The 13,564-nt window shown below is 47.1% G+C and overlaps 1 protein-coding gene across 18 annotated transcripts in view; it reads right to left on the bottom strand.

Moving 5' to 3' along the window:
• The window catches only part of KALRN (kalirin RhoGEF kinase), a 616,794-nt gene that overhangs the window by 113,262 nt on the left and 489,968 nt on the right, over positions 1–13,564 (bottom strand). For 4 of the 18 annotated variants that reach the window (XM_074364810.1, XM_074364814.1, XM_074364818.1 and 1 more), the window contains exon 1: positions 721–1,006. The exons of 11 other annotated variants lie outside the window; for them this stretch is intronic. In XM_074364810.1, coding sequence (XP_074220911.1) covers positions 721–805 — 85 coding nt within the window. In that variant the 5' untranslated portion in view covers positions 806–1,006. Of the gene's footprint in view, positions 1–720; positions 1,021–13,564 lie in introns of those variants that run through there. 3 more of the 18 variants (XM_074364823.1, XM_074364809.1, XM_074364808.1) reach the window with 3 other exon arrangements.

Below are 13,564 nucleotides of genomic sequence, written 5' to 3'. Positions count from 1 at the left end.
ATAACCTTCTTTCTGCCTTCTCACCACCTTCTCAGCACCTTCTTTTGCAGGCTGATTTAGGGGAAATTAGTTACTTCCTGCAAGTCTCCTCAACGACATTAAAATTAGCAGAATAATTAAATACAGTCCTATTTGGGTACATAGAGAGTTCTTGGTTAATTAATGAGCCAAGCTCCGGCCCAGAGCTGAAAACCCACGCTGGCCTGCCAAAGCCCAGGCGGAGAAAAGCCTGCTCCAGTCCCAAAAGAAAACTGTCACTTGGCAAAAACAGTTCCTGGTGTAGACACAAGTGTCAAACACATTCCTGTAGCTAGGAGTCATCTGTTACCCCCGCGGCTGAGGTTCATATGTAAATGAGGGCAGGAAAGTGTGACTCTGTCACTACAGGGACGCGCACAGCTGAATGCCCTCTCCCCATCCCCCGCATCCGCGCCCCACCCCCCTGCAGGCTGGAGCCCAGACAACCAAAGTCGCTGATAAGTAACCGAGTTCCCAAACTGCCGCTCTGCATCCAAGTCAGAAGCTCCCCGAGAGCGAGCGAACCCGCGTCGCGCGGAGAAAACTGAGATGAGCCGACTTGCCGGCAAACTCCTCGCTCTCGCCGCGCTCCTCGCCCCACCCCCGTTTCCCCCACCCCACGCTCTCCCCGCATCCCTCCCTCGTACTTGGCCGTCCCAGGCTTCGGCTGAAAAGAAGGCGCCTACGCCGACAGCCACTCACCTCCGCACGGGAAACAGCAGCAGCACTTCGCAAAGAGCCACCCCAAAGAGGGACCCCTGGTGTAGGCGCGGTCGCCGCCCTTCATGCTGCCGCGCGGCCCCAGCGCTCCCGCATGGCCCGGGCCGCCAGCAGCGGTGGGAGCGCGGCGGGCAGGCCACCTCGGCGCCGCGGCCCCGAAGCCAGCTGCCACCTCGTCCCTCCCTCCCCGCCGTCCTCTCCAGCACGGCGGCCGCCGCTCAGACTTTCTGGGAGCCGGAGCCACCTTGGGGAGGAGGCGGGGAAGGGCCCGGCGGGGAGGGCGGGACTGGGGCGGAGTTCCAAAGTCCAGCTGTTCGCCCGAGGCCCGCCGGCAGCGTGGCCCAGAGCCTTATGCAACGCGGCTGTGGCTCTGCGCGCAGGGGGAGCGAAGGGAGGACGGTCGCACACAGCCCCCAACCCCGGCACGAAACAGGTGCTTCTCCTTTAGTGCAGCCTCCTCTCCTCAAAGGCTACCACAGTCAGCTCTGGCTTAAACACACAACCCCATGAGGCCAAAGAGGTGGGAGAGGAACAGATTTAGAAGGTTCATGACGCTTTTTCCCTAACAGGTTCACCCTCTCCTTCTCCTCAGCCTCCGAACATAGACAGTCCCTCTGTGCTGAAAACACCTTCACCTACCCTTTTCTTTCCTTCTTTTTAATATTTGATGCTAATAATGGTAATAGTGCCTCCCCCTTTTATCAGCTCCAGGATGGAGTGATGTGCAAAAGCACTCCACATTGGAAACCACCAAACTGAAATTCAAAGCTGTTTTGTCCCCTACTAGTTGTTTGAACTTGGGCAAGTCATTTCACTTTTCCGATCTTCAGTTTCCTCATTTAAAAAAACATATAAATAAAGGAAAATGAATTCCTGTATTATATGGTTTCTAAGAGAATTTTCAAAGACATGTCCATGGAAGGAGCTGTTTTAGAGAGACGTTCCAGTTGAGTGAGTGAAACTACAGACACCTTACTCGTAGTGGAAGATTTCCATTCACCCCTCACCTCCACTACTATGCCCATGCGGTCTATCATCCCTTTACTTAAATCCCTGTTTCCTTTTCAAGTCTTTTCCATATTTCAAGGCCAAGCTCATATCCCCACCTGTCCCCCAAGAAGCCCACCTGGACCACATTCAGCTGGACCTTTCCATGAACCACTGTGTTTATCACTCACAAAGCATCTCTCCCATTCCTTTGTGTCCAGATTTAGGAGAAAGTATTGCTGGAAATATACAGCACTTATAAAGTAGAGAGAGCCTATTCATCAGAAGAAAAGGGAAGTTTGTGAGAGGAATAAAAAACAGAAGTTTGATCACTCAATTCCCACCTGGAAGAAAGACAGCCACAGGACAAGATGTTTGGAAGTTACCAAGGTTTGGGGCTTCCTTTCTCAGTCTGACCCATGGTTAGGTTTTGTGCCTTATTTATCTGCATTGCAGCACCTGCCACATGGTTGGGACACAGTAGGTGCTCAGTAAATACAGTAGTACAACTTCACAAGTAACAATACATAGCATTCATTATGCATTTATTTGTGCCAAGCAGTTTCCTAATTGCCTCCTATACATTAGCTCATTTATCCACACCAAAAAGCCTTATAAGAAACTGAATGAATGAATTATGATGAGGCTTTGATGGTTCAACTCTAAAGAGAAACTCTAAGAAAGTTCCTCCCATAGGAACAGCAGAACCTAAAGTCAAAATCTAACTTCTAGGTCTACCACTGCAACCCATGGCCTCTCTTGGCAAGAATTCTCTAAGAATCTCACTGTCGAGCAGGAAATGTGCCCCTGGTGCTCCACATACGAAACAGAGAAACAGAAGTTCAAATTGCTCATGCAGCCCACACCCCAGATTCCTGAATTCACTGATCATCCTGACTATTGTTCAGTCTCATCTTGCCAGCTGGACTTATTGGAGGATCACATTTATCCTGGGTTCTAGCTCTGACCCATGGCAACCAGTACTATTGTCTAGTTCTCTCTTCCACATCCCTAAAGACAACACCCTGTTTGCAGTTCTTGTAAGCCCAGAGCAGAAAATGGCCAGGACCTTCAGCCCTTCTAAAAGTGAACTTGGTTTGCTTGTGATCTACTGCATGGGTGCTGTGATACAAGAGTCAACACTGGGTCTACCCACCCAGTCCACCTCTTTGAATACTTTGGGGGTATTCAGGTAGGAATTCAAAGATGCTTCAAAACTGCTTGAATTGAGTAACCAATTCCCTTTTTACTTAAACCTTCCTCTGGGCCTTTGTGTTCAGGTGACACTGGATCATCTTTCCATCATAATCCTTTGCAAGAGGCTGATGACATCATCTTGCAGAAATGGGCTTGAATTAGATGTCTGATGAAGATCCAGCCCTTACTTCAGAAATCAGAGAAGCAGAAATTATTAGGTATAAAATAAGCTATAAGGATATATTGTACAACATGGGGAATATAGCAAATATTTGATACTATAAATGGAATATAACCTTTAAAAATTGTGAATCACTATATTGTACACCTGTAACTTATATAATATTGTACAACTATACTTCAATTAAAAAAAAGAAACCAGAGTACCAGTAGACCCTAAAGTAGTCTTAGTCTCTATGAAGAGGATCCATTAGGCATGTTTCCATTGGTCCTTATAATCCAGGAATCCATCCTACTCTCAACTTACAGGCATAAAGCCATTAGGAAAACCTGCCCATCTTAAGTTGATATGGTCAGCACATTTTTGGCCATCTAGGAAACTGGCTAGGCATCAATAGCCCAAGAGTCCCACTGCCATCCTCATGTGCCTTCCAGAACGAGACCAGGGATGTCTACAACCTGGCAAGGAGGTCTTGAACACTACTAGGACACTGACTGATTACAGGCAGATTCATTCACTCAGCGAACACTTCTTGTCTCCTATGTGACAGGCTCTGTTCTAGACACTGGGTCCACATTTGCAAACAAACAATCGCAGCCCTTGTGGAGCTAGCCACTAGAACAGACCCAACATGAAGGTGCACATGAAAGGAAAGGGAATCAGTGTTAGAAATCTGACCAAGTTTTGAGTGAAGGGATTTAAGAAAATAAGTGCTTCAGTCCTCTAACCTACAACTCAGCGTTTTAAGGTAACGTCCTCTGGACAATTGAGAGGGAAGGGTAGGGCAATGATTTTTAAACACTGATGCTTATTAGAATTATCAAGGAAGCTCTTCTAATTTTAGACATTAATATTTTTTTAAGGTTCTCTGGGTGTTCCCAGGTTGGAACCAAGTTTAAGAACCATTGATGCCTGGGTCTCCCCCAACCCCCTAATCCTTCTCAAGATTCAGATTAATTTACTTTGGGTGAGGCTGGGCATCAGTGTGCTTTAAAGCTCCCCTGATGTTTGTAACATGCAGCATAGTTTGAGAACCATCGGTGCAGTGCGGCGGTTCTCCAACTTGAGTGTGTATCAGAGTCACCTGGACAGTGAGTTAAACCTCGGGTTACTGGGCCCCGCTCCCAGACTTTGATTCAGTAGGTCTGGGGTGGGGCCTGAGGATTTGCATTTCTGCAAGTTCCCAGGTGATGTTGATGTCATTGGTACAGGAGCCACACTTTGAGAACCACTAGTGTAGTGAATTTCTTCCCATCAGTTTGCAATCTGTGCCCCCTTTTCTGTAATAGAACCTTGATTTTTCTTTGAGGACCCAGGCCTTCTGCATTCTCAGACTATGTTTTTGGTTGACATCCTCCCTCCGTTCACCTTCCACTCCAAGGATGGGCCTGTGACCTGGGTTTGGCCAGTCAGCTACAGGGACTGTGTACAGATTTGACACGTGACTCCGTTTCAGCCAGTGGTCATAAACCGTGAGCCCTTAGCTACAACTACTGGGAAAGCAGCAACCCCTTCCCAAACTTTCAGTTGGTAGAATGTTAACCTAAAGCAGCTGGAGGCCACTTTGCAACAACCATATAGGCAGGCACTGCCTAAGAATAAAGCCAACACGAGGAGAGATGAGATGAGAGAAAGATGTATACTGTGTGTGGGTGAGAGAGAGGTTTGATGATAGCACCTGAATAACTAGATATGCTTTCCCCTCAAAGCTTTATCTATCTCTGGACCTTATCTGAGCCCCCACCCCATGCCAAAGAAACATCTTTTTGCATAAGACAGTTGAATATCTATAGTTTCAGGATTTTCCAACTCCATCCCACCCACTCCCAAAGTTCAGGCTAAGAGCCACTGAGCAATACCTTTAGAGTGTTCCTGACTTCCAGACAGTTAAGTCTGATTCTTTTTTTTGACAGAGTCTGTCTTCACTGATGCCTCCCGTCAGTCTGTCTTACATGAATTAAGCTCTCTACCTACCCCTGTGTCCATTTGATCTCATCTCCATTTCCACAACAGTGAACCCCAAAGAATTCGGGCTGGTCTCAGCCTCCAGACATGCTGGGCCAGGTACACCGCAATGCTGGGCTTGGTACCACGGCTAGTGCCCTCTCCCAAGCTAGTCACGGGCGTCAAGAACACTAGGCTGTAACCTCAGGCATCTGCCCTTTTCATGGACAGATATATGTCCGATTTTTTCCTTTAGACTTATTCTCTTCAGATTTACAGGAACAGAGTTTTAAAAAATCACAGTGTTTATCCACATTTCTTAGGGAGAGCTCAGCCCAGAGACAGAAGAAATGGCATCTGAGCCCCAGGGCAGGCCTAGAGATTCCTGTGAGAACCTTCTTCCAGTGACAGGTACAGCGCACACCTCCTACAGAACATGTCCAGAGAGGCTCCGTGAGGGCTGTGGGCGTGGTTTCTGGTGAGTGTGGGGGACAGGCCTGCCCTTCTCAGCCCCACCCCAACCAGTCACTTACCTGCCTTTCCTTCCAGCAGAGAATCTGGCTTCAGCAGCCACTCTCAGATTCGGATCCAGAGTCCTATCTAGAGTTTTCACAAAGTTCTGTACGTGACCCAGGTGTAAAGTCAGGGCCAAGGACCGCTGGCCTTGAGCCTCGGGGATTACTTCCCGCGTGGTAGATACAGACACAGATGTTTTCACTCACTCCAACTCTGACAGCGGTCCCTTGACTCATTCTCCCACTGCCTGCTATGCTCTCCAGTTACTAACCACACACTCCTGAGCTCATCTTCCTTGTGTAGGTTTCTGACCTGTGAACTGCCTGATGGCTGATACAGAGTGGTTGATAATTTTCCCCCAATTCTCCAGTCCTGGCCTCCACGTGTGACTGTGGCTTAAAACTCTAAGGTTCTTGCCAGGTACTGATCATTTATTCAACAAAGAATTGGTTTTTTGGGGGGAGAAGGGTGGGAAGGATCAGACTGGGAGTTCGAAATTTGTAGATACTGACAGGTATACATAGAATAGATAAACAAGTTTATACTGTATAGCACAGGGAACTATATACAAGATCTTGTGGTAGCTCACGGTGAAAAAGTATGCAACAATGAATGTATGTATGTTCATGTATGACTGAAAAATTGTGCTCTACACTGGAATTTGACACAACATTGTAAAATGACTATTGCTCAATTAAAAAAAAAAGAATTGGTTTTTTGAATATCTAGTACCTGCAAGTCACTAAGTTAACCTGTATATGGGAATTTATATGGGAAACTGATACGAGAAATATAAATCAAATAAAACGTGTTCCCTGAGCAAAGACAAAGGAAAGCAGGGTGAGTTCTGGAAAAGCAGCTAGTTCAATTTTTTTTTTTTTTTGGCAGAAAAAAGAAACTGGGGACAGAATAGGACTGGACATAAAGTAGAAGTTACATCTTTATGTGAAGATGAGGAATTGAGATAACAATTATCAGTGACTAGAAACACTTAAAATTAAAAAGAAAGGAGGTATATTGTAGATTGCTTCTGTATTTAATTTGAACTCCAAATATGTCTTTCAAAATTGTGTCATGTCCATGTCCAACAACCATTCCCGGGTAATTTGCTTTATTTTATAGTTATGTCTACAGAAAAAGCATGGTTGCCAGCATTATGCACAGTAATCTCTTCTCATCTTTCCTGTCTAGTGTGGGCTAACCACTGTACCAGTGCTGGCCCTGTGGGTGCCTCCATCCACCTAGTGACAGCTCCCAGACTCCAAGGACTAAACCTCCACTGAGCTCGTCCGATCCATTTTCAACTATGCCCTGTAAGCGTGTCCCTCTGTCCCTCTGTGCCTGCCCACCTGACACCTGTCTGCCTCCTTATGGCTGTCTCACTTAGGCTCAAAGTTAAGCCCGAGTTCACCCTGCCAGTCACCCTCTGTTTTTCAGGAAGGAAATATCACCGATCACCCTCTGGTCTGAACCAAGCCCCAGGTGAGGGTGGTCCAGGCGATGGTGAGAAGACCATGGGGTTTCACAAAGGACCCAGGGGTCTCCCCCGAACAGCCAGTGTGCACATGCATTTCTGGGGGACAGTGAGGTGGAGCTGCAGGCAGCCAGGACGGGTTCCTGGAGATCCAAGCTCAGGAGGAGACAAGCTATTTATCAATAAATAGCTGCAGCTGAAGTTGCTACAAACAAACCACTCCAGGTTTTATCTACTTCCAGAAACGTTCACTTCTAAGTAGGTCAAAGCGTTCCCAAAGTAGGGCAGTGAGAAGTGCTAGTCTATCACTCTGACTGAGTTCCAATTTGGGAAGTCTTTCCACTTCTAAGTGTCCACTACAAGGGATGGTATTTTCATCCTAACGGTCAATGCCACCTTCCCTCCCACAGGCAGAAGTAGCAGCTGTCTCACAGCATGTAGATTCATGGGGTGCGATGAAGCAGTTTCTGATACCTTAAATGCAAAGTGGATTTTGCCTTGATGTAACTCAGGTCAGTTTATAGAAGATTTCAATACTAGGAGGGATGTAGAAGATGCTGCCCATCCTTGTATTTCTGTATTTTCAACCATTCCAAATAAATGAGGGGTGCTTAGCCCTTGTGTCCCCAGAGAAGACTTCCCAGGAAGCAGGATTTCAAAGACTCTCTCAGTCAGAACTCCTAGCATTGGAACATTGTTTCTCGTTCCCATTCCCTCCTGCTAAAGCTTTCACCAGTTTCCTCTACGATTCTTCAGGAATGGAGGACACACGGAGCCTGGTCCTTCACACATAAACTCTCTTAGGGGTCCTTGATACTTGGTCCTTCTTCCCTCCCCCTGCTCCCTCCCTCCCTCCCTTCCTGTAAATATTTACTGAGAACTTCTTACATGCCAGTCGCTGCTCTAGACACCAGGGATAGAGTAATGAACAAAATAGACAAAATCCCTGCACTTGTAGGGGGAATCTCGGGGGCAGTGGGAGGAAGAGACAATAAACATTGATAAATATGTCAGGTAGTGACATAATTGCAATGAGGGAGAGTAAAACAGGGACGTGGGTTTACAGTGTGATGGTAGAGGGTGGGAGTGAGGGGAGACCTCTCTAGTTAGATAACATTCAAGCAGAGACATGGAGGAAGTGTGGTGGCACGCTGTCCAGGTATAAGAGGACCTGGGGTATCCAGAATGTTCCAGCAGAGGGAACACAAGGTTTGAGTGCTAGGTGGGAGAGTGCGTGGCTCAACTGGGGAAGAGCTCCGTGAGGCAGGATGGCCAGGAGGTGGCAGCATGTGGTAGGAAGTATGAGCCCTCCCCACAGATGTCCACACCCTAATCCCCAGAAACTGCAAATATGTTACCTTACACGGCAGAAGGGACTTTGCAGATGTGATTAAGTTAAGGACCCTGCAATGGGGAGGGTATCCTGGATCATCCAGGTGAGCACAATGTAATCCCATGAGTCCTTAGGAGCAGAGAACCTTTCCTGCTGTGGTCAGAGGGAGATGTGACTTTGGAAGAGGGATCAGAGAGGTACCACATTGCTGGCTTTGAAGATGGAGGAAGGCACTGCAAGCCAAAGAATGCAGGTGGCCTTGGGAAGATGGAAAAGGTGAGGGAGCAGCCTCTTCCCTAAAGCCTCCAGAAGGAACACAGGGCTTCTGACTGCAGTTTCAATCCTACAGGGGTCCTGGAGGAGGGGGAGTTGTTTTCAAGGTTCAAGGGACACAGAGGAGGGCACTGAGGCGAGGGGGTTCCTGACCACTGTGTTTGGCCAAGTAGCATCACAACCCCGTTGCTTAAAGCACCTTGGGCCGAAGCAACGGCTGCTCCTCAACACCTTTAAGATACTTTCACCTCTGACCCTCCCTGAGCAGACAGGGTGGGCGCATCCCCAGCCCTTGGACCACTACTGCTCCACCTCTGCTTCCCAAGCACATTCAATGCATGTCATTTCTAGGTCCCCAGATTTTGGGGGGGAAAAGTGGTTTCGGCTTAGCTAGCTCGACTAAGAGACTCACATCATCTTCTCTGTAGGGAACGCTCTGTTTTCTGGGATGACCCCCTCTCCATCATCCATCTCCAGCTTCTCCTCAGCAAGCACAATCAGGGCAGCCTGTCCTCTCTGGGACTGAATCCGAGGCTCAAATTTGAGCTCAGCTCCATCAGCTCTGAGCTGGCTCATAGGCTCTGAGGAGCAAAGACGCTCTTCAAGCTTCACCCTCTCTCCCCTCTGGATGATAAGAGGCACCATCCTCATGTGGGAGTCACAGAGTTACACCAGGATGCACAAGAACATGCTGCTGAAACAGGCATCTGGCATAAGCCAGGTGTCAGCAGGCTGGCTACAAAAAGGAGGGCAGGCTCTCTGGGGAGGGTCCCAGAGAGATCAGTTCTTTCTCTTGACAGCTCGTTTCTTCCTGCTTCAGTTCTCCTTGGAGGCAGCACCACACTGGCCTGACATGTTCCTATTTGAGGTTTCACTTCTGAGCCCTTTGATATCCTAAGTAATATCAGATGGATAGGAGCCAGTCACAGGCAGGAGATCACACCCAGAACAAAGCAGGCTTGGGGCAATTTCTAACTGTCTTTACTGCTCCCTTGGTCTTAAAAGGAAAAAATAAATAAATAAAAGGGAAGAGTGTGGACTGGATGGCATCTACATCTCCCTCTTCCTGAAACTGTATCCTGGGAGGACTCCCAGACTGTTTGTTGGTCAGTAACTTAGTAACTATTGAGCCATTTCTGGCCGATCCTAACACAGACAGGTAAGTGGAAAAATTTCAGTTAAGAATAAAATAAGGCCATTTTCACAAAATTCCCCTTTGTCCTTCTCTTCTTTGAATTGAGGAAGGACACATTTATGCCCACCTAAGCACTCAATATCTCAGCACAGTCCTCCATCACATAGGTCAGCCCATCTCTGTGGTGGGGTCCGAATGTTACCCACCTTCCATGAGCAGAGTTAATCACTGAAAGGGCACTGAGAGGTACAAGCCAGGGAAAAACTTGAATTTTCAGCTCAAATAAATCATATATTATTTCCACCCTCTGGGTAGAAGGCAAAAGAAAGAAGAGAGGAGGAAACCATCATATCTTGGGAAGTCACAGAGCCAGATGGACCTACTCCTGGAAGACTGCAGAGAGGACCTGGGGTAGGCCAGGAACAGGAGCTGAGGGAATGGGGAGAGCGCAGACTAGGGACAATGTCAGGCCTTTGCAAAATCTATGGATGAAACTAGAAACAGAACCTTGACCCCTTGAGCAGCACTGGAGAGGATTCAGGCTCATCCCTATAGAGGTATCAGAGCTGGGACAAAGGGCAGGCGGGGAAATTAACAGTAACTGACTGTCTCTAGTGCGGTACACGCAGACCAGAAGTCAAACCCAAGGGACGTCAGCACTATTGCTCATTTTATAGATTTTAAGCATCTTGTCCAAGGTTATCAACTAGTCAGTGGTTGGGCTGGGATTCACACCCAGGCCTTCCACCCCAAGACTCTTAGTTACTCCACGCCTCTCACCATCTCATCGTGTGGCCTCATGCATAGCAGGGTCACTTTTGTCTTATTCTCAACCATTAGCCTGTGCACATAACAAAAAGACCAACTTCACAGTTTAAAAACACTTTCACTTAACAGTGTTGCCTCTGAGCCTCCCAGTAACTCTGAGAGAGAGAGATTTTTATCAGCTTCCCTCAGAGATGCAGAAACTTAAGACAAAGTGATTTTTCTACTTGTGCCAAACCCCATCCTCTTCCCGGCCCATATGACTTCCTGAGTACCAAACCCTCCCCTGGTTTCTCAAAGATTAGCAAGTACACTTCCAAGGAAAAGATAGACTGATTGTAACTCCTTAGGTTGAATCATTTAAAATTGCTGGTATTCAGCCATTTTTGACTACAAAAATGGTAATTCATGTGGTTCAACCTAATAAATTGGACTTCAAAGTGAAGATGTTTATGCTATGCTTGGATGGATTAAACATCAGACACTCAGGTTTATCACTTTAGGTTACTAAGGGTACTTGCCTGATTTGGATAGAGAGAAAAAAAAAGCACACATTTTTAGAACTGGGAGGGATCCTAGAGGTAAATCAGGAAGATACGGATGAAAGGTAATAAAGGTGCTATTTTAGAACAAGCAACATAATGAAAAACTATAGGGAATAACCAGGGAAAGAGAGCGGCCTGTGGAGAGCCTCAGAGTGGAAGGCAGTTACCACTATGCCCTGAGCCCAGAGAAAAGGGGACAAGATCAGAGGTGTGTGCGTGAGAGGCCAGGCACCAATGTACAGGGTTAAGCCTGGAACTTCCTAAATTCAAGGACGACTTTAAAACCACACATCTGAACAATCACCTGAAACAAGGCAGGATTGTTGAATTCAATCCAAAATGTTTTGTTCTGCTCTAAGGATTTAATGAAGCTGTATGGAGGAATTGCTGGGCTCTTATTAAATTGTCCTTTAGGAAAGAAGGATCTATCATTTCAGATGCAAATCGAGTTACTTTGCTCTTGATAAAGATCAGAAGGAGATGGAGAATGAGAATCAGGACTGGTGGGTTTCAAGTGGGGGACTGAGGAGGGGAGAACAGGAGGAGGGATGAGCAGGAAGTATTGGAATTTCAGGACTAAATAAGAGGAATTTTCTAACCATCAGAATTGTACTAAAATGCAACAGGCATCCTCTAAAAGTAATAGCTCCCCATCCCTGGGAGTGCTCAAGTGTTGCTTGGCTGGTCACCCAAAAGAGACATTTTAGAAGAGGGTCCTTATATTAGGGGAGAGAGTGAACCACAAGACTTTCGAGATGCTTTTCAATTCTAAGATTCCAAGAACCCATAAAATTCAATGTTATGAAGTGAAATGAATCTAATCAAGGACCAATTTTATTCGGTTATAAAAAGAGAAAGTTTTAATTCTAACCTTTGATAATTTTGAAAAATGACTAGGAACTACTTTCAGAGTCTCTACAAATACATCTTCATCTATCTTAAAACGCATTTTTCTTCAAGAAGTATTAGCACTCAACTTAATTACAGTTCTCATTCAAATGCATTATTTTTTGGTTTTAGTTATCCTTATCCAACAGTGATTTTAAAGAACAACCTTGCCACTATTCTTCATTGCAAACATACCATTCAGTTACATTACTCTTAAATAAAATTTTGTAGGCTGGCGTGGAAACCTATTCCTAACTCATTCATTACACTTCCATGTATAATTTTGTTCTTCGAGGGAGTGAGTTCTGCATTTCAAAGTGGCTACCTCACAGCTGGCCAATTACAGATGTGGTCCACCACAGATGGAGTAGGAGTGGAGACCAGCAAGCTGTAGTTTTAACATGTCACTTCATACCTGAAAGCCTATGTTTTGGGAATATTCATCCTTCAACTATTTTTTTTTTCCAGCTTCCCATGGTAAAGCCTCATGTTTGATGCCACGGAGTAAACTAAAAACCTGAGGGTTTCATTGCTGATTGGTTACTCCTAATGCAGAATTACTAAAAAGAGAGAGAGACCTGTAGTGAACTCTCTGGAGTCAGTAGGCAGGAGGAGACTTTAAGTGTCTGGATTTGATAGCAGAGGAGATAGGAAAGGCACATTTTGGCTCCTGGAAGCAGAAAGTGCAGGGAGTTCCCATCCTTCAGCAAATCTGTGGGACCGGCTGGACCAGCTCCCAGGGTTGGCTGGCCCCTATCAGAGCTGGACCCCATTCAGCCTGCTATCCAGCATGCTGCTCAGAGCCATTCTGCTCCAGCCAGGGACACCAGGCTCTTTCTAGTGAGTAAAGCACCCACAGGATGAAAGGCCCAGGAGGGAGAGCCCGGAGACCGGTCCCACGCCTCCCGGAAGCCCAGGAGCAGGCGGCCTGCAGAGCTGTGGGTCGAGGAGGCGGGAGCCCCAAGTCCTCTCCAGCTCTGCCACCAACTCTCCCCAGGGCTCTGGGGAAGTCACCTTGCTTTCCTGGGCCCAAAGGGGCCCCTGTAAGAGAGGAAACTGCCTAGTGCAGTGGTTCTCAGCTCTGCCGTCCCTGGGATTCACCTGAGGAGCATTTAAAACACCTGGGCCCTCGGGCCCACTCGGGAAATTCCGATTCCTCACATTCCAGGTGGGGTCTGGGCCTTGTCATTTGGTAACACTTCCAGATGATTCTAGGCAGTGGGGTTGAGAACCCTGGTAGAGTGGTTCTCTACCCTCCCCCTTCGGTGCTGACATTTGGGGTTCTGGGCCTCTGTTTCTGGGGGTGGCAGTCGTGGCCTGAGCACTCACATGGAATTCAGCACATCATACAGAAACTTCCCTGCTTCTCACAGCCCGGAGGAGCACTGGCCTGATGGTCTCTCGAAGGTTAAGAGGACCAGCTGCCTTCTAAGGATGGAAAAAGAACTGGATTCTGACTTCCAGTAAGACTTATCCTCTCCCACAACCCCCAGAAGAACGTTTAGGAATTCTCAGTCCCGTTGGGAATAACTTAGAAGGTGGAGCTCCCGCCAGAGACAAATCACCCTGACAGAAGAGCAGGCCAGGT

The sequence above is a fragment of the Camelus bactrianus genome, chromosome 1 (assembly GCF_048773025.1).
Source record: "Camelus bactrianus isolate YW-2024 breed Bactrian camel chromosome 1, ASM4877302v1, whole genome shotgun sequence".
NCBI classification, from domain to species: domain Eukaryota; kingdom Metazoa; phylum Chordata; class Mammalia; order Artiodactyla; family Camelidae; genus Camelus; species Camelus bactrianus.
The sequence above is the reverse complement of the archived record's forward strand: the minus strand, read 5'-3'. Positions and strand labels throughout refer to the sequence as shown.